This window comes from Desmodus rotundus, chromosome 7 (genome assembly GCF_022682495.2).
Source record: "Desmodus rotundus isolate HL8 chromosome 7, HLdesRot8A.1, whole genome shotgun sequence".
In the NCBI taxonomy this organism is placed as follows: Eukaryota; Metazoa; Chordata; class Mammalia; order Chiroptera; family Phyllostomidae; genus Desmodus; species Desmodus rotundus.
The window spans coordinates 96,694,391-96,721,939 of record NC_071393.1 but is presented as its reverse complement, the minus strand read 5'-3'; the positions used below and the strand labels follow the sequence as shown (position 1 = coordinate 96,721,939).

The window sequence follows — 27,549 nt, the reverse complement described above, 5'->3', positions numbered from 1 at the left end:
TAATTCGTATAATTATTGAGAATTACATCCATACCAATCGTTTGGTTATTAACATTTTGGGGGGAACAAACCACTTCTGAAGGGAGTGCAGGAGGGTTTTTGCGACAGAGTTTCTGGGTCGGATCCGTCTACACCTCCAGCTCGCGGAGATTCCGGTCCGAAAGGGGCGCCCTTTCCGTCAAGGCCCCCGCCGCCCACGGCTTTCCCCCTCCACTTTGGGGAATTCGGAAAGGAAAGGTGAAAAGGAGTGTTTGTTAGGGTCCTCTGTGTGGGCCGCAGCCACTGAACTTGCGGCCTGGGTAGTCAGTTTTTCCATTTACCGAGAAAGCACCTAAGCGCGGCTTCCAAAGGTGCGGCTGCGCCGAGGGGGGAAGGCGCGCGCACCCCTCAACCCCGGCGCGGCCCAGCGGGGCCCCAGCGCCCCCCGCGCGCCGGGAGCACGCGATCGCTTCCTCTCTGGACCCTGATTTCACCGTCGGTACGATGCAGACGAATGTGGTCCACCCCACTCATAGGAATTGTTCCCACGCCCTGAAGGGTCCCTGCAGGAAGTCGTGCGTCCCGGGGCCACTTCCCTCCGCGACGCCTCACCTTTACCTGGCGCCCTCACCACCATTCTCTCTCAGGTGCCCTCTCTGTCTAGCCCTCGTAGTAACCTGGGGCTGGAGGACTCCGGCCCCCAGTGCAGGATGCCCTGGGGACTGGCTACCTGCCTTGACCGCGCGATGGGCTCCCCGGCTGCAACCCTTCCTGGCGGCTTCGAGCGCGCACCCCTGCTCGCCAGCTACGCTCCAGGCCCTCTAGACGACCCACCGTCAAACTTACCGGCCCCAGATGCTTTCCGGGCGGTGTGGACCCGCACGCCGGTCTCCAGGGTCTCCGCGCCGGGCGCCCCGCGCTTCCCGGAGACCCACGCACCCGGAGAGCCCGAGTGTGTCGGGAGGGCGGGGTCCGCGGGCCGCTGCTGCCCTGCACTCTGCTTCCCTTCCAGAGCGCTTCCACCGAGAGAGGGGCCTGCATATTATTCTACAAGGGCCGGATCCGAGGCCTAGGAACAGGGCACCCCCGCTAGTCAGCCAAGGAGGTGAAACTGGAAGCCAGGCCTGCGTGGTTCCCAATACTGTGCCCTCTCCCAATGCGTTCACACTTTCCTGTTCCCCCACTGCAAAAAGTGCGCTGCAGTTTCCATTCTTTACCTGTAGCCCCACCAGCAGGTGCGTTGTGGAAACTGAGGTCCCGGGTCAGGTGAGGCCTGGTTAACCGCGGCCGGTACGCCCTGCCACCCCCATCCCCTCGGGGCCTGGCGAGCTCGGCGACCTGGACCTCTGCGGCTGCTAGGCTTCACCCTCCACGTCCTCAAACCCACTCGTACTAAAAGGTACGGTGTGTTAAATTCTTCCAAGGCTCCTTCCCGTCGGGGAGCGTCTGTGCCCCGCCGTCGAGTCTCCTCTAGCCTTTCCAGGCCTACCCCTCCCAGCCCCATCCTCCAGGACCAGGTCTGCTGTGTCCGCGCCTTCTGGCAACCCTCCTTCCCGGATTCCGGGCAGCGCCCCGTCTCTGAGCGCCCTGGAGGTGACCTCCCAGGTGGGGCAGGCTAGAAATGACACGAATAAACACTTCCGTCCGCCGAGAGCGCTCGAGAGAAGAGTCAGAGACCACGGCTCCAGGAACCATGCTGTCGTCGTCCTCTTTACCCGGGCGTGGGACCAAAGGAGGGCCCTAAACGCCGAAAGGGGTTGCCCTGTGGGGTGCGCCTCCAGGACCGGGGGCGAGGTCATATGCTCGCTGCCGCCCCCCTGAGCGGGTGCAATTCCCAGCCCAGGCGCCCCAGAACCCGTGCTGCTCTTCCCACGCTCCACCTGTTGCGCAGCCCTTAGTTCGTCTCCGACCACCTGACCGCACTCCCCCAGGCCCAGCCCCCACTTCCACTGCCTCAGGAAGTGACAGATTTTTTTTTTATTATTAAAAACAAAACAAAAGTCACGGATACAGGGTGGTCTCCTCAAACAGGCTCAAGGTGGTCTCCATCTCGTGAGTCAGTTGTCGCCCTTTTTTTAAAGTGCTGTTACATCAAGAGATTACAACAAAAAATAAACAAAGCAAAACCCAAAGGGACTGTAAAACGGGACAGGAAGTAGGTCCATGGAAAGGAAGCAAAATAACATACGGCATAAATAAATTAAGGTAAACTCAATACTGAACCAAGAGACTCACAGTACATTTATATCCATTGCACATAGCCACTTTGTCATTAGGAACAAGTTTCAGAAGTGGACGGGACGGGGAGCGCGGGGCCAGCGCCAGCGAAATTGCTACATTGTAATCACAATTGGGGTCCGAGGCTGTACAGGGGCGAAGAGGGGCCCCCCTCTCCCCTTTATTATCCCCTTCTGTCCAGTTAACCCCATGAGGCCCAATGCCTTGGAGTTCAACCGTGGGGCGAAATTGGTATTTACACTCGGAAACGGAGACGAGGGCCCCGGGCCGGGGCGCCCGGGGGTGCGCGGGCCAGGCCCAGGCTTCCGGGAGCAGGACGGGCAGGCGGGAGGCTGTATTTACAGCGGTCCGGTCCGAATGGCTTGTTCCTCGCTCTCGGCCGCCTCGGCCGCGGGTATTTACAAGAAGAGAGCAGCATGGCTTGAGGGCGCGTGGGCGCGGCCGGGCCGGCCCTAGGGCAACAGCGGGGGCTTGAAGGAGCAGTTGCCCGTGCAGTGGCGGGGAGTCAGCATCTTGCAGGAGAAGTGGTGCAGGGCATCGTGGGCTTCTGCGGAGACAGCCAGGCCAGCCGCGTCGGGTGCCTCACCTGTGTGGCTTCCCCCTGAGCGGCCCACCCGACCCCCGCCTCTGTCCGCCAGGATCTCCCCCACCCTCTACTGGCTGCTCAGGGGTTCTCAAGGGGGCGAATCAGAAGAAGACGGGGAAGAACATGGGGGGGGGCGTAGAAGACAGACCCTGGCCATTCAAAACCACTGCTCCGGTCCAATAGCCCCATTTTAGGGACATCTGCCTGAGGCCAGATTTGGACCCGGGGGCAGGCTTCCCAAAGCCCAGAGCCTCAGGGGCCCTTTCTTCTATCCCACCCGTTGTGAAACCGTTTCCTCATTAGAAACACATCCTATTTTCCTCCTCTCAACTTCTAATCCATGTAGACCTGGTCCCCCTCTCTCTCTAGCCCCGCCATTCACTCATTCACTCGTTCGCTCCCTCATTCACCCCCCAGCACAGCCGGGGGCTGGCGCCACTCCTATCTTTGTTCCAAGGCTCCCGCACCTTTTAACTTCTGCTGGATGGCGTAGCGCGCCTTCCGCTCTTGGTCGAGTTCGTTACACAGAGTGTCTGGAAGACACGGGGAGGGGCCGGTGAGGAGAGGAGCCTACACTCGGGCAGGCGGCGGGGTCACAGCCGCGGCCTCGCCTTCTTCCCAGCTCTCAGCCCTTCGCGACAACGACTGGAGGGACTGAGGGCGGGGACAGCAACGTTCCCAACTGCAGACTGGCGGAGGGAAAAAAATGGCCTGGGATAGTGCTTAAAAGCAGACGGATCTAACCAAAATTAAAGCAAACTTAGGCATTACTTCCCAGGTAATTTTACGCCTCGATTTTTAATTTAGAAACCATGGAAATTGCCGCGATAAGAAGTTCAATCACTCCATGTAATGATGCCTGCAAGCCGTTTGCTGGGCCCGCTTGCCATTCTGAGGCTAATCAGAGTCTACAAAGGATATTAAATAAAAAAAATTGTTAAATTACCTTCCATTTAAACCCAGATGACTGAGGCAGCACTGCGGCCCCTGCCAGACGAGAGGCAGGTAGGGCCGCGCGCGCGCGCCTGACTCCCGTCTCACCTCTGACAATTTGCAGCTGTTGCACCATTTCTTCTCGGTAAGCCAATTCCCTCTTCATTTGATCCTGAAAATTATCTGTGCAGATTGATTAAGTGAGAGCTGCTAAGCACAGCCCCCTCCCTGGGCCCCATCTCCCTACTCCCCACCCCCACCCCCACCCCCTTCAGTGTTTGGCCTCGTGGGAAACCCCAGGAAGAGGGGGCTCCGAGGCTCCCGCAGGAGCTCAGGGCAGCTCCTTGCCCAGAACCTGGCTGGGCACCAGGGAAGAAGGTTCTGGCCAGGGTTGGGTCAAGATGGGGTACCTTTGAGACTCTGAAATTCTCGCTCCAGCTTCTTGCGGAGCTCCATTTGCTCCAGGAGCAGTTTTTGCAGCTCGTCTGTGAAGGGGCGAGAGTGGGACGTGAAGGAGGGAGGTGTGCGGGGCTCAGGGGCCCAGAGGCCGCAGGCCCTGCCCTGGCCGATAGTTCTGAGATAGTTGGGGTGATGGAGCCCGTGGGTGGAGGCCCACAGCACTCAGTTTACCCATTTGCTTCTGAAGGATTTGGGTGAGGAAAAGGGGCTAGGGGATAAATGGCCCATGAGAATCAGATAGGTTGGTAGAATGCATTCTCCGCTTCTAGGTCCTGGCTCAAGGCACTAAGCAGAGTGGCATCTGCTTTATGTTGTTTTTAACTCCCTAATCTTAGACGCTAGCCCAGTAGGGCTCGATTTACCCCTTCAGAAGTCAGGCCTAACCCCTCCCTTCAATAATACAGAGCAGGGAGAATCTGGTCAAAGCCTTGACCCCCTCCCCACCCCACCCCCCCCCCAGCCCTGGAAAAATACATATACTCACAACATTTTGCTTACAATTTCAGGACATCCCTAGACCCCAAGTCTGTGCTAAGAACACTCATATAAAGCACGGATGTTTTCAAGGTAATTGCAAATCATGGAAAATTTGTAACTATGCAGAGTGGAAGGCCACCAATGCTTTCCTCTCTCCCCACAGTAGTTTCGAAGCTCATCCTGACTGGTGTGGGGAGAGAGAAGCAGGAAGGCGTGGAAAGCCCTGTGAGTGCCCTCAGAAATCAGCTCGAGAGAAGTGGCAGAGAGCTCCCCCGACTTTGCAGCTATCGGTACCTGGGTCCTCCCCGTGGGGAGGGTCTCCGAGAAGCCCTTCCCTAGCAGGTGCTCAAAACACAAAAATGTGAGCTAGAGGAGCAAAGTGGGGCTAGAGGCTCCCTTCTCCTGGGCCTGAAGTCACACTCTACCCCTTGCAGGCTGAGCAACAACCCCAGGCTCCTGTGCTCCAAGCAAGCTGCATCTTCACCCCATTTAGGGTGGGGTGAGTGGTTATGCATTAATTCAAGAGGGAAAAGTTAACCTCTTAGACATTCCTAAAGTAAATGCTTCCTAGGAATCTTGCTATTCAGAAGCCATGTGTTCGGGTGAGTTTGGGAGACCCAGATGGTCTTGTCTGATTGTCCACATGCATCAGGCTCCCAGGGTCTTCACGCACTTCTCCTTCTCACTGGGCTATTCAGACAGACCAGGCTTTAGAACCCAAACTTCCAGTGAACCTCTGGGGGTTTGGCTCCCTCTAGTCACCCCTTACTCCCACACATACCTCTGTGCCAGGACAAGGTGCCCAGGGGATCACCTTTCCACGCAGTGAAAACCAATCCCCCGAGAGCCCTGTCTTCTCACACACACTTCTGCGTGAATAACACCCCTTTACAAGAAAAGCTCCAGCACAGTGTAGTCCCATTTCAGAGACTTAACCTCACCTCTGGCCAGGTTCTCGATATCCTTCTCCACTAGCTGAGCTGCCGTGACATCCAGGGTGAGCCCATCTTCGCCTGGGATACAAGGGCAGGTAAGAGGTGTCCTGGCCTGGGACACAGGCCTTGGGAGGGGAGGAGTGAGCTTCCTGGGAACTGGGCTAAGTCAGGGACCTACTCCAAACACTCTGCCACAGAGGAGACAGTGACAGGCATCTAGTACTACCCACCTTGCAAGCCACCGTTTTAGGGATGTGGCCATAACTTCAGAGAGTGGCCCATTGGAGGAGCCCCAGGGTGGACAGGTTATCTGAGGGCAGGAGGTGCCTTTTCACCTGTTTTCACTTCCTTCTACAATGCCTTCTTCTCTTACCCGGAAGAGCCCCCCACCCCCACCCCGAGGAAGTAAGCAACTCAGGAAACTTGGCCTGCACCTTCCCCGGGGCTGTTTCAATATTTATCTGCCGGCCGCAGAAGAGGACCCGCAGCCGCTTACGCTTGATCGAAAACCGTGCCCACAAGCCAAGGCCGGTGGGAATCTGGGCGACCGGGACACCAACTCCCGACCGGGCTTGGTGCTCGAGGTTCCTAGGGCTCACCTCGGTCTGTATTTGCAGGACTTGGCTGGGAGATACTCCTTTGGTCTGGATAGGATTTCCTCGTTTCCAAATCGTCGGCGGTCGAGTGATTGTCTTCCTTATCTGGTTCTTAAAGGCAATAAACCGAGTTTCAAGGAGAGGCAAAGAAACCGTGACCCCGATACGGCCAGAGCTGCCGCAGTCCGGGCGCCCGAGTCCTAATTAAAAGCATCGCGGCCGCCGCTGTTCCATGCTGTGCGCCCGGGCTCGCACCCTCAGGCTTTGGGCCCGGCATTCCCTCCCCCGCGCGCGGTCTGCTTTTCTCCGGCTCCACGCCCCCTCCCCAGCCCCTCAGAAAAGAGCAATACGAACAGCCGAGCCCACCAGGGACTAGCGACCTACATCGCGCGCAGATACTGGGGCACCGCGAGCGCGCGTGGCCGCCGCGAACGCGGCCCAGGCTGTGACTGCGGACTGGTGGCGGCGGGGGACACACACTCCTGGGCTTGGCCTGGCCCGGATCCCTTCAGCCCTCAGCCTCTGCGAGCCACTGGGTCCCTCGAGCGTGGGCCGCAGCTGCCGCAGCGCCTGCAGGTGCACGCGAGCGCGCAGCCTAGCGCCTCTCCACTCACCGGACCCAGCCTGAACATGGGGGTGCCTCGCAGTCAAAACCCCTTGCTTTATAAGTGAAAGCACTTGAAAGGGGTGCCAGGCTCGGCTTTAAAAACGCTTTAACCAGTGTACAAGGTGTACGGGAGCTGTGTTTATGTGCTGGAGAAGGTTTGTTGCTATTAGGTAAACCAACGATGGAAGTTGTAGGAAGTTCTCGCTTAGTTTCTTTTTTTCTTTCATTGTCCTTCCGTTTTCCTCTTTCTCTTGCTTTCTCTGCCTTTTTCTCCCCTCCTCTTCCCTCACAGACCTCCCCTGGCCCCGGCTCTCTGCCTGCGGTCCCCCCATTGTCCTGGCCAGCGACCTCCTCGGAGGGGCTGGGGGCTTTACCGTGGGCCTCGGGGGCGCAGAGGTAGGAGGCCGCGGGCCCCAGCGCCGCCGCCGCGCTCTTCACGTGCTCGTCCCGCTCGGGCGCGTACACCTGCGTCGGCCGAGAAACGACAGGCGGTTAGCGGGCCGCTTGGAGGCGGCCGGGAAGCCGCGTAGCCGTGCGCGGCGGCCGAGAGGGAAAGCTGGGGGGCGGCGGAGGTCGGCTAGCGGGCGGGACTGGAGCGCCCCGGGCGGCGGTGACGCACGTGGCACAGCCTCGCACCCTTGGGGGCTGCATCACTGTGGTGGCTTCAGGGTAATTACTAGCGCCCTCGAGAAAATTATCCAACACACGAAGCGGCTCCCGAGACAAGGGCCATTCAAAGCCGCCCCCGCTCTTCTCGCCCGCCTCCTTTTCGGCGTCTTCCTCCCTCCAGCGCCCGGCCCCAGGCATAAATGACGCCCTTCGCAACTGGCTAACGATTCGTGTTTTAATGGACCGAATGTGAATACACAAGCGTACGCACCCACTTTCAAATGGCCAACAATTCCGGCTTAGCTGCCCCCCTCCCACCCGAGCCCGCGGCCCCACCACGCCGAGAGCCCCTCTCCCACCCCGCACCCCGTCTCGACAGCTTCCCACCGCGAACCCTGAGGTCTTCCAGGCGGGAATTGGAAGAGACTCGGACAACTGCAAGTCGGGGCGGAAGAAGATTCCGGGGCCGCGTTCTGCAATGGCCCGGCTTTGGGGGAGAGGCCGCCCTCTCCCCACCCGCTACTTTCCCTCCGGGGCTCGGGCCCCCACCCGGACGGGCGGGCTACGGGTACGGCCTCACCCGCGCTCCTCTCTGGCTTTGGGTCCCTTTCTCTCCTTTGCTTTCTTCCTCCAGACCCCTTTTGTCTCTTTCTGCTTCTGCGTGACTGACGCTCTCTGCCTGTCTCCTCCTCATTCCCATCAATGAGAACACAGCAGACGCGTTTCTCAGGCCCGTCCCTCGCCCCCATCTTCCGAAACCCTCATCTGGGGGTCCCAGCGCGCCCAGCTCCAAAGGGGGCCCCGCGCTCTCAAAGCTGGGCCTACTCAGAACAGCCGAGGCCTGCTGCTCCAGGGCCCGCTCAGAACAAAACTCCCGTCCCCTACCCGGCCAGGGCCGGCCCCACATCCCCGTGGTGCCGAGGGGCAAGCAAGGAGGCGCCACCAGTGGGGCGGGCGCTGGGCTCACCTTGGCCGGCACGGGGCCCCCCAGCGGCCCGCAAGGCTCTCGCAGCTCATAGCCGCTGCTCTGCGGGCTCCTCTCAGGTCTGCGCACCACGTCGTCGGCCGCCAGGTCCCCAAATACGGACCGGCTGGCTTGGGGTAGCCCGGGGCGGCGCCGGGGGCGAGGGCTACCGCCATCGGGAGAGTCTGTGGGACCGTCGGCGCCCGAGGAGGTGGCAGACGGGGGCCCAGCGGGCTGGTCGCCGTCCGGGCCGCCTCCTGTGCTGGGCGCGCCGGTGGCGCCAGACTCGGTCTCGTCCTGGGTGCCCTCGTCGTCGGGGAATCGGTTGGACTCCACGTCCACTTCGGGCTCGTCGGCAGTGTCCACGTCTGGCGAGGCGGAGTGGTAGCTGGAACTGCCCTCGCTCAGAAAGTCCGGGCTCACATAGCCGCCGGCGGGTCCCGAGCCCGGCCCCGGCCCCGGCCCCCGAGCGGGACCCGCGCCGTAGGCGTCGCGGGCACTACCGTAGAGCTTGGCGATGCTCTCGGCGTCCTTGACCACAGGCCGGAAGGCCGACACGTAGGAGCCTTTGCGCGCGGGCGGCGGAGGCGGGGGCAGCGGGGCCAGGGGCGGTGGCAGCGCCTCGTCCGCGCCGTCCTCGTCTAGTGGCCCGCGGGACAGCGCGCTCGCGCAGCGCTCCTCTGGACCCAGGCCGCCCTCCTTGGCCGGCTCGGCACCGTCCAGGGGCTCGGGGCCGCCGCCACCCGCAGCCGCCGCCGCTGCTGCCGCTGCCGCCGCTACAGCGGCCGCCACGGCCTTAGCTTGGCTCTGCGCAGCTGGATAGGGCGGCACCGGGAGGCTGCCTGCCGCCGGCCAGAACATGGGAAACGTCGGGTATACAGTGGCTGCGGCGGCCGCTGCAGCTACGGCCGCAGCGTCCTTGGCGGCCCCGGAGGGTTGGTGACCCCAGAACATGGCGCCTCCACCTGGGCCGGGCCCAGCCCCCGGGGGCAAGTGGCCGGTTCCTGGGCCGCCGGCGCCTCCACCTGTGCCCGCGCCCCCGCCACTCCCGGTGCCTGGGCCGCCCTTGGGTTCACCGGCCCCGAGCACCGGGTCGTCCTTTTTGGGGCAGAGGCCGAAGGCCGTGGGGAAGCCGTAGGGGTGAGGGAAGAGCGGCGGGGGCAGCTTCTGCAAGAGGCCAAAGCCCTTGCTCGGCACGGGGATCACCGGGTAGCTACGGACACTAGTGCCTCCGCCAGGCCCTCCAGGACCTGCGGGAACGCCGGCTCCAGCTGCCAGACCAAGTCCCCGCTGAGGGTGGGGAGGAGGCGGCCCCGGAGGCCCGGCAGCCTCATCTTCACCACAACGCAGGCTTTTGTGGGGCGGTGGGCCTGGGGCCATCTCCGCACCGCACCCTGGACCTCCTCCACCGCCGCCGCCTGCGCCACCTTTCCCCTGCCCACCCGACCCTCCATTAGCACCACTGCCGCCGCCTCCTTGCAGCGAGAAGGTCCGCTTGCGAGTGCCGCCATTGAACATGGCCTTGACGTCCTCCCAAGCATGGCTCAGTTCGTCTGTGGCCGACTTGTCACTGAGTTTAAGGTGACGGCGCCACGAGTTGAAGTTGGCGGCGTCGGGCTGAGTATACTTGGCGTCGGGTGTGCGGTGCGAGTGGAAAATGAACTTGTTAGGCGAGAAATACATGCTGCAGTAGCCGCACTTGATGCACTTGGCACGCGAGCTGTTGTAACGCGCAGGAATAAAGCTGCCACGCGAGCCCCAAGCACACTCATGCACCACATCGAAGGCAAAGTTCTCGGGCAGTTTGGGTGGCTTGTGCTCGCCTAGGAAGGACTTGCACAGGCGTTCGGCCTCGCGCTTCGTGATCATGCCGCAGCGGCGCGATGAGATGGGCATGGCCCCAGCCCGACGCAGAATCTCCAGCTGCACCGGCGTGCATTGCACGCACGTGATGCCCAGGGCCACACGGCGGTTGTGGATCTCATTGTAGCTGTAGTTCTTGAGGAGGGTGTTGGAGATCTGCGCCAGGCACAGGCGCTCCTGGCCGTCGATGACCAGAGACACGATAGGCACCCCATACAGCGACGTCTCGCCCACTTGGTTGGGTTTGAGAGCGCTGGAGCCCGAATAGGGCTGCAGCTCCTGCTTCGAGTTGGGCGAGGAGTTGCCCTCGCGACCCGGCCCCAGCTGAGTGGTGAGAGCCTCCATGCCGCCGCTCCTGCGAAACAGAGAAAGCAGAGAGCAGATGAGCCATTTTCAGCGCCGCCTCTGCTCGGGCCCGCCCAGCAGGGCGCACCGTGTCGGGCGCGCGGGGGAATCTTGGCAATGGGGAGTCCAAGCTCATTCGCCCCCTAGACGGGCGCCTTTTGTTATTCAGATGCGTGCTGGCACTGGAACAAAAGCCCTCGGGGTTTGGGGGAGCAGAAAGGGGTAATTGAGACCTCAGGAGTGCCCGGGCAGCTAGGAACGCAATCCCGTTTTCGGAATGGGGAGAAAGTGGAGCCCAGAGACGGAGAGTGACTTGCCCAAGGCCACACAGCAAAGACATTGCCAAAACCCAGCTTCCCGGTGCCGAGATCCGTGCGCCTTTGAGCACTTTCTCAGCCTGCCCTACCCGCCCAGGTCCTGAAGCCTGGACTTCGGGGACCGGCCTCCCCTTTGCTCAGTAGTGCAAGCCAGCGGGCGGGCGCCGAGCGAGGAGGGATTGGGGGAGGGGCGGTCACTGCCCCGCTCCAGACAGCAGGGGGCGGGGGTGGGGAGCGGGAGGAAAAGGGGGAGGGTCTCCAGGCTGTGAGGGAGGGGGTTGGGGGAGAGTCTGAGGAGACCGCTGTTCGCGGTGCTGAACCCGGCTCTCTCCAAAGCACACTGTGCGCGCCCAACCCCAGGACGGCCCCCACCCCCACCCCCGGTCACACAACTTCGTGCCAAGCCAGCTCCCCGGGATAACAGCACTTGTTTCCACAAACCCGAGCTTCTCCTCTCATCTCCGGAGTCCCGTGTTCGTTAGGCAGAAAGATTCTGCTCGGAAATAGAAATGGTTTCCATTGCAGCCATCAGGGGGAACAGGGTCAGGCAGTTTCTAACCACATTTTCTGCATTTTTAGCTGCATTCTAGACCAAAGCTGGTTTCCATCCGGGTCAGCGCATAAGACGTAGAGGTTCTCAAGGAAGTTTCTTAGGACCACTTCTTCGCTTTTAACTGCCCACTCCCTAAGTTCTTGCTCAGGCCAAGTGCAGTCTTTCTGGGCTCTGGGCTTCCTCCTTTTTTTGGTGGTGGTGGTGGTGGTAGTGGAGGTGGTGGCGACTCCTCTCTGAGTATCCTTTGTGCCAGGCTATCCCGGCTCCTACGGGTTGAGGGGAATCCTGGCCAGTATCCAAAGCCACTACAAGGTTCCAGGTCAAAAGTTGCTGCTGTTTCCATGTTTTGCTCGCATGGAAGGAGGGAGGCAGCTGTGCCTGCGGACCTCACCAGTGGGAGGACTGGGAGACTGATGAGTGGAGATCTCCAGGTGGCCGGGACCAGCCACGTGTCTTCAGACACCAAACGTTCCCACCCGGCCCACTGCTGCGGGCGCTCCCGTGGCCCAGGCAGTCCAGCCTGAGGGCCCCTAATCTAACTCAGTGGGAAATAAAACCCCACTTTCAGAGGGGCAGCTCCAGACGGACAGGGAATCCGAATTCAAAAGCCTTCATCAAGAAGACTGAAATCTACGGTCCGTCTCCCTCCCTCTCTGCCTAGGTGTCCCTCATCTGTCGATCTTATCGTCCCTCAGCTGTCTGTCTCTCCCAGCTCCCTCCTCTTTCTCCCATCTGTCTTCATACCTTCTTCAAGTATCAAGCTATTTATCTGTTATCTGTCTGTTTCATCCCTATCTCTGTGGATCGAATGGAAACAAGTTGACCCTCCTTTTGCATTGAGGTCCCTCGGTAACATTTTAGGAGGCAAAACCCCTGTCCTAACTCCCCAGAGGAGGGGTCGGCAAGACATTCCCCGCGCCCCCCTGAAGGGCTCTCTGGTGGGCTGGGGAGGTGTCCGGGGGTGGCGGGATCCACGGTCCTGGGAAATGACGATGTCTTCTCGGTTTCCCCAAATCGGCAGGCAAGTGTGCCCAGCCCGCATGCAATGAAGGGACCGTTCGAGCCCCGGGTGTCCTCCTCAAGCTGAGGGTCTGTGGTCCCCGTGGAGTTTTCCCGAGTGGAAGGAGGAGGCCCAGGGTCCTGGGGCCAGGAGAAGGGGGACATAAGAAAGGAACCAAATTTCGAGGACCAAAGCAGAAAGCCCCGCCAAAGGGCTGTGCGCAGCGACAAGGAGCAGCGGCTAAGGCAGCCCAGGGAGCCCTCGCCGGCTCCCGGGGCTTGAGGGGTGAGCTAGGAGAGGGCGACGAGGTGAGAGGCGGGCAGCGGTGGGAGTGAGGTGATGGAGTCTTTAGGTATGATAATAACAACAGCCACAAGAACCCGAATCGGTACTAAACGAAGGAAGCTTTAGGGGCAGGGTGCGGGGGCGGGGGGGCGACAAGACGCGGATACTCACCGTGCGGCGGCGGCGGCTGGAGCCGGGCGAGCGGTGAACGGAGGTGCGCGGCGGAGTCCGGGATCCGCCGGGCTCTCCGGGTGACGGCACGGCCCCTCCCCGCGCGCGCGCACAGCCGCGCTCCCGGGCTCCCCGCGCTCACACCCGCGGCCCCGCCAGCCCCTCCCGCGCGACGCGGGCTCTCAGCAGGTGTGGGGCACCAGAGCCGGGGGCGAGGAGACCTGTGCCCTGGGCCGCTGCCCCCAAGGCCCCGGAAGGGCCCGGAGCGGAGGATGAAGCTTGGAGCGCATGGCGCGGCGACGGGCACAGCGCGGTCACAGTGCGAGTGGCGAGGCCGGCGCGGGGCGGGCACTCCTGACAGCTGCGAGCCGGGGCGCCACACCCACCGCCCGCTCAGTCACTTGCGCCCTCCCGGGGCCAGCTAGCCTGCCGGCCACGCGCCGTGCCCGCCGCCTCCCCACAGTCCCCGGCCCATGCGACCCAGGTAAGCGGTCGCACACCTGCGCCCAGCACCTGAGGCCCGCGCTGGCCAAAGGGGCCAGGAGGGAGAAAGGGCCCCGGGCCGCGAAGTTTGTCCCCAAGAACGAAGTGGGAAGGTGCTTCTCATCTAGGGGCCAGGAGCGGGCCAGGTCAGGCCTGGATGCCGAGGCTAAGGACGGTTCAGGCAGAAGATTCGCAGGGAGGGGTACCGCACTTTCCGGCCCGGGCAGTGGAGCCCGAGAGTGGCCCTGGAAAGCATGTAGGGTTACCAGGGTCCTGGGGCAGAAACCACGGGAGTTGGGGGTGCGGGGTGGCCGCTGGGAAGGGGCAGAACCAACTCCACCCGCCCCCTACCCCGGCCCCCGCTTGTCTCTTCGATCGGAGGCGTCAGGACAGCTTCAGCCTGGGGAGCAGCGACCTCCTGCCTCCTGCACTGAGCAGTTGGACTCTAGGTTTTTTTTTTTTTTTTCCCTGCGGGGTGGGGGGCTGCACCTTGGACAGAGAGAATGCCCTCTAGTTGATTGCTAAACTCTCCAGCTCTCCTACTAGTTCATTTCCCCGTGGTGGGGGTCTAGCCCTCTGCCGCTGCAGACACCCCTGGGCGTATTCTCTCTTCTCACAGCTCCGTGTCTCTCCATCCTCTTCCCTCTGTTTGTTGGTTTCTGTCTTCACCGTTCTTTTCTCCCACGACTCCGTTGCGTCCGCGTATTCTCCGTCTCTTAATCGCCGGCTCTACTTCATTTGAGTTATCAGTCGCACTCCCTACCTCTTCTCCCGCACCCAGGCACCCTCTGGCCCTCCCCTCCCCCAAGTGGTATTAAGTGTCCTTAATGGACACATTAATTAAACTGTAATTAATCATACTGTCCAGCCCAAGTTTGAACAATTACCCTAATGAAACAGAAGTTAATAATGGCAGGGATGGCCTGGGGCGCGGTGGGCTGCCGGGCAGGGGGCGCAGCGGCCACTGCGGTTACCGACTTTGGCAGCAGCGGTGAGTTTAGCGCGTCCTTGGAACCCGGGGCGGCGCAATAAATCTTCCGTGGCCAGCAGCTCCGGGACGCCCTCACTCCCGCCCCCCTCGTTTTCCTTCTAGCTCCAGGTTTCAGGCCCTCTCCGCTCCCGCATTCCAGCTCCTCTGGGCTTCATCGCCCCTTCTCCACTTCTCGCCTCTCGTTTTTCTTTTCTCCGCTGGCTCCTAAGGGCCCTGGAAAAAAGCTCTGGGGGTGCGCGGATCACTCAGGCCTCGCCTTGGGAGAGAGGGGGCCGCTAGGCCCTGCCTGAGGACTCGTTTGCCGCCTCCTCTCCTTGGCTAACGGATCTCTGAAAACTGCCCCCAAGTTTGAGGGCTCTGTGTTCTTTGCAGAGTTCTTGCTCGTTCTCCTCCCTCGGTTTTCATCTTTGTCTCTCTTGGATCTCCCTGCCTTTCTCTCTTTTCTCCCAGAGCCTGCTCAGCTCTTTTCTCTGTGTCTGGCCCCTCTGTCCCGCTCTAACTCTGCCTTTGTCTTTCCCCTCTTCCCTCGGAGAAAAACAGGAACCTTTTTTCCCTCCCAGTCCGAGAGCTACCCTCAGCCTCCACCTGCTCTTCCCTGCTCCCTCCCTCAGTCTCCCCCACCCCATAATTACAATCCCACTCGGTAATTATTCTTGGCCTCCTAATGATTTTTTAAAAGGCATCTCAGAATCCGGTGTGATGGTTGACAACGATCAACGATCGCAGAGCCAGAAAAGAGGATGGACAGGGTCCCCGGACCAGGGCCTGCCTGTCCCGACCCTATTGTCCTATGAGGGCCAACAACGCCTTCGGGGCGGCCTGTAGGGCGTTCTCAGCGCCCTGTCCGCGGGGCCCGGGGACCTCTCGGACAAAAGTTCCCTTTCTGGTTTCCTGCTCTAGGGGCGTGCAGTTTCTTTTGTGCCTCGGTTTAGCACAAAGCTGCGGACAGCTCCCTGAGCCCGTCTGTGGCGTCGGCGACCCAGGCAGCTCTCAGACGCAGGTCTGAGCTGCAGAAAGACGGAAGGCACGGGAAGAGAGGCTGGGGAGGCGCCACCGCTCACGGGAGGGGTAGTGGTCTCTGGGGAACGGGTCTCGGGGGTCGGGCCTGGGCTCTGCTCTGGACCAGCGTCCAGTTAGTTAGTATCAGCACAAACCGCACGTAACAGTTTTCAGAGCTGGATCTCCCAATGACCCAGGCAATAAGTAGCTGCCATTTATTTATTCCCATTGTACAGGCAGGAAACTGAGGGCCAGGCAGTGGAAGCCAACCCAGGTTCCTACGCCAATAAGGGACGCAGGCTGGTCTCCCAGGCCCTAACTACCGTGCCTTGCACCCTGCCGGCTGGGCCACATGTGGGAAGGGAAGGCGGACCAGGAGACGCCGTCATCAGCCCCCCTCTCAGCGCCCCGTGCGGAGGACGCACGCAGTCTCAGCCAGGTCACTGCTCCGGTGCGGGCAGCCAGTGCCAGGTGGCGCTGGGGCTTGAACTCAGGCTCAGATGTGACAGGGCGGAACCCTTCTTCATCAGAGGGGGCTCTGGGTCCTATGGCCCTGTGCAGAGCCTCGGGAGCCTAGGGAAGTCGGTGCCCTTGGCCTTACTGACTTCCGTTAGCCCAGATTCTCCCTCTTTCATCCGTTGCTATTGGCACTAGAGTCGGAGGACCGAGCTCTGGATCACGTGCTCCCCCCACCCGAGCGGGGACTGCGCTGCCTCCGCGTCCCAGGCGACCGGGCCAAGCCGCCTAGCGTCCTGCGCCCATTCCCGCTCCGTCTTGGGCTGGGGCTGGGGCTGGGCGGCCGCGCCTCCTCCGAAAGCACATATCTTTTACCAGTTGAATTAACGGCAGTTTTCGTCAGTTAATTAGGTTTAATTTACATAATTAGTACAGTATAAAGAGGATTGGGGATAATCATGGGGTACGTAGCGCTTACTGTGTAAACACGTATTCTGAATTAAAAATCAGATGTAATTAAGGCGCGCAGGCCCTGTTTAGGCAGGGTTTTAATTGTAATGAATTTCTAATTAACACTCAATGATTACCAAATGCAAAGGGCTGTAAAATTTTCTTGTAGTTTTGCTAATTTATTGTTTACTTAATATCTGGATATTAATCCGACAGCCAGATAGACTGGAGGCCCGCGCTGTGGCCAGGCCCAGGCGAGTGAAAGCGGCTGGGCGAGGCCTGAGGCCGCCCCAGAGCAGAGGTGAGCATGCTGGAAGGTGCTCAGAACCCCGGGCCCCCTCGCTCTAGGTGCCAAGGGGAAGACTGAGGCCGGGCGAGGCCGGGGACTGGCAGGAGGCCACGGACTCCAGGTTCCAGCAGCCCGGACGGGCTCTTTAGGATCAGAGGCCAGGCCAGCGCTCCTCCGTGGGGAGGACTCTTCATTCCTGGGGCATAAAAAGGAGCGAAAAAAGTCTAGGCCCAGATCCAGTTCTTCTACTGACCACTTGAGTGACCATGGACCTTACCCTGGCCTCAACACCTGCATCTGTAGGATGGACACACTGCTTGGCACTTTGTGGAGGTGAAGGATTGACTGTGCCCAGGACCGAGGGCACTACAGATGAACAGCCTTCTTCCGGAACCCTGAGAGGGGAGGACTGGCTGGGTGCAGGTTTCTTGGGGGAGGCCTTAGGAGTGGTTCAGAGGTCATGGGGGACTGGCTTTGCCCATCCTGGGGCTCTCTCTGCTGTTGGGGAGGCAAGTTTGGCTGGGAGGGACTGAGGAGGGACCCCTAACCGGACATACAAGCCCCTAAGGCCTGAGCAGAAGTTTTGGGGAAAGAGGACGGGTGAATGGCTCAGCTGCTCCCAGGACCCCCTACCCCCTCAAGCCTCTAGTTTGGGTCCCTGCCCATATCCTAGCTCATCCACACCACCCACCCACCTGCCGGCCCAAGGGCTCCCCTCCTGTTAGCCCCAGTTTAGCCAGGCTTTCTCTCAGCACAGAGAAGACCCTGGGGCACCTTGACATTTCTAACCAACTCAGGAAAACACATCAAGAAGATTTAAAGGCATCTAGAAGCTTCTGCTGCACAGAGCAGACTGCCTTGACTTCTGTCTTCAGGGCCTGCCTTTCAGAAGCTGCAGAGGCCGCTCCTGGGTGCTGCACGGCACCCCTCTGAGCCTTCCTGTTGGCTGGACCCCTTATACGCCCTGTCTCATGCTGCTTTATTTTCACTATTGGATTGTTCACTGGTTAATATTTCCTTATTAGTAATTTGTTTGGGAGTGTTCTGTATCCCCCCTGGGATGTTTTGTCTGCCTAATACTTAGTAGGAACTCAACGTGGTTGTTGAATGAGTGAGTGAACAGCCTGGGTCCCAGATGACTTGCTGCCCGCAGTGACTGAATGGTGCCATTGGTGTCTGCTGGCCAATCAGGTTCTTCCAGAGTAGAAGGTTCTGTGTTCCCTGGTGATGCCTAGGAGGTCTTGGGAGTCCCACCTTCCACACAGATTCAGGCAGGGGTCCTCAGGCAGAGCCTTGAAGGCTTGTTCTCTTAGGAGGTGGGGATGGGTCCTGGCAGGTAGGTGGGGAGGGGGGGAGCAGCGGGAAGGTTGCTGAGCTCTCCTTGGTTGCAAGCGGCTTCCTTGCCAGGGCCTCCTCCTCCACTCAGCAGTGTAGGGGAACAGACTCTGGAGCCAGCAAGACCTCGGTTCATTCAACTCCCAGCTCTGCTTTGTTTGAGTCTCCAAACCTGCATTTGTAAAGCAGGCATGGGGGGCTTTTCAGGGATGTGATAGAGATGAAATAAGGTGCTAAGTGTACGGCACACAGCCAGGCCTGGGACTAGAGTGAGGCGCCGAGGGTGCCGAATTTAAGGAGGCATTCATTCTCAGGGCTACGGAAACCCTCCTCCTAGTCACAGCCCTGCACAAGCTGATGCCTCCTTCCCTGCCAGCTGCAGATCACCTCAGTCAGCATAGCCCCTGAGCGCTGTTGGAGTCCCGTCCGCTGCCGGGGCAGGCTGAGCTCTATTGGGGTATGATTCACACACTACATAATTCACCTATTTGAAGTGTGTGATTCAGTGGCTTTTCACATATTCAAGGAGGTGTGCAACCATCATGTCACTCTGGGGATGCTTCGCCACCACAAAGAGAAACCCCCTACCCACTCGCTATCACCCCTGTCTCCCCACCTTCCCCAGGCCAAGGCAAGCACTACTTCCTGCCTCTATAGACTTGCCTAGTTTGGACATTTTATATATAAATGGAAATATGGAATGTGTAGTCCTTCGTCACTGGCTTCTCTCACCTGGTTTACTGTTTTCAGGCTCATCCATGTTGTAGCATCAGTACTTCATCCCGTTTTCTTTTCTTTTCTTTTTCTTTTTTATTAATTGCTGTCCAGTCACAGTTGTCCTCATTTTTAGCCCTAGCATTTCATTATTGCCAAATAATATTCCATTGTACGGAGAGCTTACGTTCTGCCTGTTCATCCTTTGATGAACATTTGGGTTGCTTCCACTTTTTGCCTGTTATAAATGATGGTGCTACAAACGCTCACGGACAGGTTCTGTGTGGCTGTATTTTTAATTACATCTAGGTGTAGAGCTGCTGGGTCATACGGTGAGTGTGTTTGTCCTTCTAAGGAACCGCCAGACTGTTTTTCCGAAGCACTTCACAGTTCTACCAGTCAGTGAGGGCTCTGCTTTCTCCACATCCTTGACGATACTCGTTACTATTTCTCTTCTGTTGTAGCCATCCTAGCGGTGTGAAATAGCATCTCATTGTGGTCTAGCCTTGCACTCTCTGGTAGCTAATGATTTCGAGTGTGTTTTCATGTGGTTATTAGCCATTTGTACATCTTTTCTGGAGAAATGTTTATTCGAAGACTTTGCCCACTTTTTCAGTTGGGTTATCTGTAATGCTATTATTGAGTTAAAGGAGTTCCTTATATATTCTAGGTGCAAGCTCCTTATCAGTATAGGTTTTGCAAATATGTTATTTGAGTTGTCTTCTCACTTTCTTAATGATGTCCTTTGAAGCACAAATACTTTTATTTTTGATGAGATCCACTTTATCTATTTTATTTTTTTGCTGCTTGTGTTTTTGGTGTCATATCTGACCTCAAGGTTGTAAGATTTACTCCTATATTTTCTTCTAAGAGCTTTGTAGTTTTAGCTTACATTTATGCCTATGATCCGTTTTTGTTTTTTTTTTAAGTTTTTTTATTTATCTTTAGAGACCCCAGCTCTCACCTTGATGACAGACACTTCACTTTCTCTCTGTGGTGCCTTTCAAGTTGCTACCCTCGTGCTGGAGCTCAGAGGGAGTGAGTCTGAATAAGTCTGTGTGTGGGTTCTTTAAAGGGAACTTTTTGGGACTCCAGAAGTTTCTTCTACCGACTCAGTCTCTGTTGGTTTTTGCAGCAAGAAGTTATGGGGACTTATCTTTCTGGCACTGGAACCCTGGGTTGTGGGGCTGGGGCTCCTTACATATGAGATATCCCTCTTGAATTTTCATCCACACCACATGGATGTGGGACCAACCTGTTCCGTGTCTGTGCCCCTCCTCCCAGTCTGGATGGATGTAGTTTCTTTAATTCTGTAGTTGCCAGACGTCTGTTCAACTCGATTTCTGACAGTTCTGAGCAATGGGTGTCCTATAGTTTAGCTGTAATTTTGCTGTGGTGCGAGGAGGCGAGCCGTATTTACCTGTGCCGCCATCTTGAACAGAAGTGCTATGATCCATTTTGAATTAATTTTTGTGTATGATGGGAGGTGAGGATCCAAAGCCAGTCTTTTGCTCAGGGATATCCGATTGTCTCAGCACTGTTTGTTGAAAAGATCACTCTCTCTACTACTTTGTCTCCGCACCTTCCTATCTTCTCTGATCTGTAGAAATGGCTACCCTCCTTTCTGCATCAGGTCTCCTCAGAGAGGGGCCACCTGGCCTCCATCCTCTGAAGGTGCAAATGGAAGTTCACTGTAACTGCTCAGCATTCAGGAAGCAGTTAGTCGCCAGCAAAAACGGTTGAGACTTCCCCCATTTCCCCCTCCCCATTGACAATTCACTCTGTCTTCCACCTTCTGATGTACAGCGCACTGTGGCACGTGCCTCTGTCCCCACACCAGCCTGGGATGGAGCGACCGTGGGTGTTCTGTCTCTCTTACAGGGGTGAGAGTCCTAGGAGAACACGGCCTGCATCTTACATGAAGGCAGCTGTTGCTGAGGAAATAGCCTTTACTTCAGACAGGTCTGGGTTTGAATCTTAGGCAACAACTTACTAGATGTGTTGCTTTTGGGGAATCACTTCAACTCGCTGATCCTTAGCTTCCTTTGGTTTGCAGGCCGGCACTCAATCCACTGAGCCACACCAGCCAGGGCAGATCCTTAGCTTCCTAAACCATAGAATTGACACACTGGCATCATAGGACTGTTGGGAGAACTAACCAAGATGAGAGATGCCGGGGGCCCTGCCCAGTGCCCGGCACACAGTAGGGGCTCAAGTTCCCTGAGCTGGTATCAATGGAAATAGGAAAGTGACCTTCCTTCCAACACCACTGCTGCCTCCCCACCCCCAACCCCATCCCTCCCCACCCTTTCACCTGCTTTATTTATCCTTCATGGCGATTGTCCCCACTTGAAATTACCGGCTTCCTTCTTGTCTGTCTCGCATGCTGGAGTGTCCGCTCCAGTGCACAGGGACTAGCTTGCCTCAGTTGCTGCTGTGTCCCCAGCTGCCGGCATGCTGGAGGGGTTGAAGAAGTTCTGTTGAATAAATATTGTTTCCAGTGCTTGTGCTGGGCCCTGCAGATAATTCAGAGAGGCCCTGGGGGCATCGCCCACTCTACCTGGTGCCCAGGACTGATGAGGAGCTCTAAGGGCCCAGCCTCTGGGGCTCAGGGAGGCTGAACCCTGGAGATGGAATGGGGAGGGGAGTGGAGCTGGAGGCCAGAGGGAGCCCTACTCTTGAAGAATAGAGATTGTGGTGCTGGGTGCATGGGCTGGGAGAGTGTGTGTCAGCGTGGGCAGGCTGGTTCGTAGGAAAGTTGAGGATGGGGGCCTGGAACATGGGCTTTGTAAGCTGCAAAGGGATGGACACATGGAAGCATTTGTTCCAAAGCATTTGGTACAGTGGGCTGGAGGTGGAGAGGAAACAGTCTTTTATTTTGTTATTGCTGCTATAACAAATTACTATGGTCTTTCTTTCTTTCTTTCAAGGTTTTTATTTATTTTTAGAGGGGAAAAGAGGGAGACAGAGAGGGAGAGAAACTTGACGTGAGAGGTACAGCCATTGGCTCCCTGTCTCACACCTCCAACTGGGATCTGGCCTGCAACCCAGGCTTGTGCCTTGACTGGGAATTGAACCGACAACCTTTTGGTCTGCAGGCCGGCACTCAATCCACTGAGCCACACCAGCCAGGGCTACTGTGGCATTTTAAAACAGCACACATTTATTATTTCACAATTGTGGAGGTCAGAAGTTGGCAGTGGGGGTCACTGGGCTAAAGTCAAGGCGCTGTAACTGCATTCCTCCTGGAGGCCCAGGGAGAATTGTCTCCTCGCTTCTCCAGCTCCGGGGGGCAGCCTGCATTCCTTGGCCTTGGTTCCTTTCTCCATCTTCGCAGGCAGCAGGGGAGCATCCTCAGATCTCTCTCTGACTCTGCTGCTGCTCTCCTGCCTCCCCCTACCACTTTCAAGGACTCTCGTGGTTACATTGAGCCCACCTGGATGATTCAGGATAATCTTATTTTAAGGTCAGCTATTAGCAACCTTAGTTCCATCTGCGACGTTAATCCCCCTTTGCCATATAATACGGGTATATTCACAGTGTCTAGTTATCAGGATGTGGACCTCTCGGGCGGGGCCGGGGGCGGGGGCAGGGGCGGTCATGTTCTACCCTCTGCAGATGCCTCTAACAGAAGAGGCTGCTGGGAGATGGAGTGCGTGTGGGGAACTTGACGGATGGCTCACGGTGAGAGCATCCGTGTGCTGGGGTTGGCGGGAGGGTACTTCTGCCCGCTTCGTCGGCCCGCTGAGTCACTGCCTGAGCCTGGAGCTATTGCACTGAGTTGCGCAGGCCCCCCAGGGAAGCCAAGGCAGCCCTGGGTGGGGGCTGAGGGTCCACTGGTGGGGACCGGTGTGGTCACCTGCAGGCACTGCCATTAGAGCCCAGAACACACGTGCCAGGCCCTGGCTGGAGGTGACACTCCTCATGTCCTCATCTTTTGTCCTTTTCTCCAGACCTGGAGGGTGAGAGGCAGATGAAAAAGTGGGAGTCACATGGACTGAGGAGTGGCAGCGCGTGGGTCTGTGCGTAGGGGGCGGGGGTGCCTGGCGGGGGCACAGGGAAGGAAACCAGTCCTTTGGAGGTGTTTTGTGCGCGTCACGGTCACCAGCAAGGATGTTTCGTAATGACACCGACACCCAGGAGGAGGACACTGCCATTGCCCCATTTCACCCATGAGGAAATGAGACCCAGAGAGGTTGGGCATCCTGTCCAGGGTCACACAGTGATGAGTCAGTGGGGGGTGAGGACTCGGGCCAGGCTGTGTGACTCCCGGTGCAGGCCTTTCCTCCCTGCATTCCACCGCCTTCCCCACAGGGCTGCCTGAAAGGGACCCCAGGCACTGTGGGGTGGGGGAGAGGCGCTCGGGGTGGGTGGCAGAGACTCGCACTGGATGCCGCCTCTCCTACGGCCAGCTGACTAAGAGATTTAAAATATTAAAAAAATATATTTTTATTATAAAAATGATACATGTTCATTGTGTCACATTAGAAAAATGCAAAACAGTAGAGAGGAAATTAAAGAGGACACACCCCATCTTTGCAGCAGTCATTAGGGAGGGTGGAGGCCAGTCACGAGTTCTCTGAAGCCCCGCCCTCCCCCCTCCATTTATTTAACTGCTATTTCTCAGGAGCATCTGCCAAATGCCAGGCTCTGACCCAGCTCCTGCCCTCCTGGGGCTCTCACTGGAATGATATAAACAGACGGACAGATGGTGTAAGAAAACAGAGAAGGCCAATACAGGGAGGTGGGGCAGTGATGGGGGACCCTGGGGCCCACAGGGGGCCAGGTGGGGTGCTGAAAAGACCTCCCTAGAGGAACTGCATTTCAGCTGAGCCTTGGAGGATGAGTAGGAGTTGGGCAGGAGACAGTGGGATGGTAGGGAAGGGTGCGCTGGGCGCAGGGAACAGCCTGTGCAGTGGCTCAGAGGCAGAGAGGGCTTGGCTCATTCAGGGAGCAGAGCATCACCCTCTGTGATAGGGACGTGGAGTTGGGGACAGAGGTGGGGTAACTGTGTACCCCTTTTGCATGGGGCTGGGAGGACCAAATGAGGCAAGGGTGAGGACAGTTCACCATGCCCAGGGTGGGCGATGTCGCAAGACAATAAGTAGTATTTGTTTTCCTTCTCAGAACCCCAGCGATCTGGATGCGGGGGCTCTGTGAACCCACCCTACTGCTCTCGCTGCCTTTCCCGGTGCAAAGTGCCCGCACTGCTGTTCTGTGACCCCCAGGACCCCCCTCAAAGAAGGGGGGGAACAAAAAGCAAATTCTTAGGAAGGACCCACAGCCCAGCCTGACTTCCCCGACTGGATCTTTTTAACTAAGTCTGCAGGCGGGAGACTTTTTATCCCTTGCAAGTTAATGCAAACTGTTAGGGAGATAAATAAATGACAGAGCTGCCAATGGACTGTTGGGCTTGAAGGGGGGAAATTTGTCTCACTTTAGAAGAAGGACCTGGAGGGCTCAGCCCCATCGACTCGTTCATAGTGCTGTTATCTGCCAGAGAGGTGGTGACACCGCAGCAATTAAGACAAACTTTAGTCTATAAGTTCGTGCCTGCAATCTCCCGGCTTCAAAACAAGACAAATGATACCGCCAAGGGAGGAAACGAAGTCTTTTTCAGACTCTGTCCAAAGTCACAGTGAATATTTGTAGTTGTTCAGCAGAAAATTTGTCATTACAAGGCCCGGGCTCTGCTGCTCCCTGCCCCCAACAACCCCCAAACTCGCACCACATTATAATCCATCTCGGTGGCTGTGCCAGTTCCCGCTGTCTCTGGGGACTCCACCTGGCCTTCCACTGAGGGTTCCCACCCACTGCCAGCCGCACCCCTCTGCCTGCACCCTAGTTTATGAAGGTCTCTGGTGGATCAGGGACACACCTGCTGCCCACCAGAAAGGAGTCATGACAAAGCCAGAGAGTGGCATAGAAACAGCCTAGCCCGGAAGGGCTGGCTGACCTCCTCCCGCTTCCCTGTTGGTCCCCTCGTCCACTGCTAGTGGCCAGTGCCCACAGGGGTCCAGGCTCCGGGCTCCTCCTGAGCCACGGACTTCCTCCACCTGCCTGGGGTGCCCCACTAACTCCTCCCTACATCGCCATACCCACTCCCTTCCCCACGTAGCCTTGGGAGCCAGTGCTGGTCTCTCCGGCCCTTGGATGGAGCTTTTTCTGGCTGCTTGAAGTGGAAACACCCTGACCCCTGGATGTGGAAGTTGGGAGTTGGTCAGGTACAGTCTTGGGCGTCCACCTGGCTGCAGTGTGGCTGCAGGACACTGCTGGCAGCCTGCGCAACTGTGAGGCATCAGCGTGGCCTCCCTTCTTGCCCTTGCGAAGGCTTGCCCGGGACTGCCCCCCTGCCCCATCCCGGGCCATGCTCTCTCCCTCCCCAGCCTCGCTCCACAGTGGGAATAGAGGCTCCATCCTGATAGGGCCCAGACTTAGCTAATGGATGGCACTCCAGCGGGGAACCTGGGCAGCAGTCAGCAGGGATGGAGATGTCTTTGAGGCAGCGTGGCAGCCTCTCCGGGCTCCCCCAACTAGCTGTCCATTCCCAACCCGTGTGGTAGAGGGGCATGCCTAGTCCCACCCTGGGGCCTCATGCTGAGCACATTCTCTGGCCTTCAGCCCTGAGTGCGCAGAGGTCTGGAGGCACATGCCTTCCCAGAAAGTTGCGGGTCTGTTCAGCGTGAGCCCAAGGTGTCAGGGCCTTGGCCTCCAGCAGGACACTGGCAGCTTCCCCCACTCAGCCAGGTTAAGGTGCCCAATTCACCTTTTAGGCCTCACCAACCCCAACTGGGCTGAGCCTCAGGTCGGGGCTCTTGGTCACTGTTCTGGGCCACAAGGACTAACAACACCTGGGAGACAAGGGCTGCACCTGCCCTCCCTCGGTCCCCATTGCCTTTTTAGAGGGTCTCCAAAGTCCTGGATTCTGGGAACTATTTGCCAGGTAAGAAAACCAAGGGACAGATCCAGGAAGGGACAGTGGGCTGAGGGGCCTCCATCCTCCAAACCAGGGTGGCACCTGCTTCTCAATGTGACCTGGGGGCCTGTGAGGACGGACGCTCCTGTCCCAGAAATGGTCCCCTCCAGGCTCCCCTGCAGGTCTGAGAGGCCTGAGGCTCCTTCCATGGGGGTCCGGCCCCCAGGAGGCTCTGGTCAGAAGGCACATGGGGTGGTGGGGAGTTGGAGCAAGAACAGGATGGGGCTGCCCTGGGGCAGGGGAGCTGCGCCTGAGGGCCCCTCCTTCCATCCCACCAGCTCTTCCACCCCTTGGTGTGCCTTCCATGCACCAGTCCTGTACCCAGAGGGGGAATAAAGAAACTTTCAAGAGGAAATGCTATTGGAGAGAGTCCTGAAGGGAGGTGTGGGAGCCGGCTGCATGGCGAGAGTGAGGATGATGGGTGGTGTGGTGTTCTGGGCAGAGGGAAGTGCTCACTCCTGTCTGTGTTCCAGGTCTCGGCCCTCCCCTGACCCTTGAAGGCACCAACAGCTTGGCCTCAGGGCTGCCAAGGGTGGCTGGAGGGATTACTGAGCCTAAATAGGCCAAAGAGGGCCCCGCCTTCCAGCCAGAGGGATCTTTGCAGAACCCCTGAGGGGTGACACACCTCCCCATCTTCCAAAATCTTCACACGGAGGGAAATGTAGACTTCTGGGGGGCTGCCCCAAAGCAGGGGCTCCACAATCCGTTGTGAACAGAACTCTGTGTGTGTGTGCACTTTGGGTGCACGTTACTCTGGGGCAAGGCTCTGTCACTTTCACAGGTCGCTCACAGGGTCCGTGGCCCCCAGGGGCAGGAGCTCTTGCTCCAGAGCCTCAGGGCTGGGAGGAGCCCCCGCATCCACTGATGAGGCAGCTGCAGCTCAGGCGGAGACACGCCGTCTGAGGTCAGCCTGGAAATCAGTCTCTGGTCCAGGGCTTCGATGGCCCTCTGGAGCAGTGTTCCGCATGGCCATCAGAGGGGCCCCTGTCTGGACGTCGCAAAGCTGTATCTTTGCCCACAGGAGATGCAAACTCTGCTAGAGGACGGGAGTGTGTGTGCTCACACGCACAGAGGTAGTGCTTGGAGAGCTGGCTTCGGAAGCTGTGGTTAAGGGTGGGGTAATGAGTGCCAAACTGTGCTTTGCTACTTGGTGAGTGACTTAGGCAAGTCTCTTGGCTTCTCTGTGCTTCAGTTTCTGCATCTGTAGAATGGGCCAGACAACATCACCTCCCTCGAGGATGGCTGTGAAGATTAAAGGAGTTGATAGCAGGCCCTCAGCCCAGTGCTGGCAGGGACCTGCTCGTTTTCCCCACCACCTCTGGCTTGGGGTTCGGGGATGACAGGTCTGCTGGGCGCATCTTCTCAAAGTGAGGGCCAGAATTAAGTCTGCGTGGTGGCTGGCTCACATTCCGGGCTGGCCGGGACCCTCTGGGCCTGGCACGCCCTGCAACTCATCCAACCCTGTGACCTCCCTAGCCCCCGGAACCACTCAGTAAGGAGACAGATACAGGGTCCGAGGCCCGGGGCAGTAGGAGGCCTGTGCCGCCTTGGAAAGTGTTGCTAAAACGATGACGACCCCTGACTGCCTGAGAAAACAAAATGATGCCTCCCCTAGGGCGGGCCCCTCATGGGCAATGACTGAGCCTGTGTTGGAAACCACAGCCCCGCCGCTCTGGCCACTCAGCCGGCGAACGGTTATTGGGCTCCTGCGAGGCCAGGCCCGCTGTTCTGGGTGCTGGGGTTACCATGTGAAGCAAACGCCAGCATCTCCGCCCTTGTGGAGCGTACATGGGGGTGGGGAAGTGAGGAGACAGGAGGTAGGAGGACTTGCGACATCAGTGGTTTGTCACTTGGTAACAGCAATGGAGGAAATGGTGCCAGCGAGGGGAGCGTGAGTCCCAGGGACAGTTGTGGGAGGGTTGCCATTTTATTTTTATTT

At 58.3% G+C, this 27,549-nt stretch overlaps 1 protein-coding gene across 1 annotated transcript; it reads right to left on the bottom strand.

Annotated features, from left to right (window-relative positions):
• Positions 1–1,930: 1,930 nt before the first annotated feature.
• On the bottom strand, positions 1,931–11,024 carry SKOR1 (SKI family transcriptional corepressor 1). Its single transcript, XM_053928629.1, has 9 exons — positions 10,825–11,024; positions 8,387–10,601; positions 7,185–7,275; positions 6,207–6,314; positions 5,614–5,685; positions 4,147–4,221; positions 3,845–3,919; positions 3,271–3,336; positions 1,931–2,764 (listed from the first exon to the last, which is right to left on the bottom strand). The coding sequence occupies exons 1-9, from the start codon at positions 10,929–10,931 to the stop codon at positions 2,670–2,672; spliced, it is 2,904 nt and encodes a 967-aa protein (XP_053784604.1). The 5' UTR covers positions 10,932–11,024; the 3' UTR covers positions 1,931–2,669.
• Between the last annotated feature and the right edge of the window lie 16,525 nt (positions 11,025–27,549).

What these genes read in the sequence shown, in the direction of transcription:
- SKOR1 (XM_053928629.1), bottom strand. Translation starts at nt 10,931, where the DNA reads ATGTCTTTGCTGTGTGGCCTTGGGCAAGTCACTCTCCGTCTCTGGGCT. An exon ending in CTGCGCCCCCGAGGCCCACG is followed by an intron (nt 6,315 to 7,184) that starts GTAAAGCCCCCA and finishes ATTGCCTTTAAG; the next exon opens with AACCAGATAAGGAAGACAAT. An exon ending in ACAGCTGCAAATTGTCAGAG is followed by an intron (nt 3,337 to 3,844) that starts GTGAGACGGGAG and finishes CGTGTCTTCCAG; the next exon opens with ACACTCTGTGTAACGAACTC.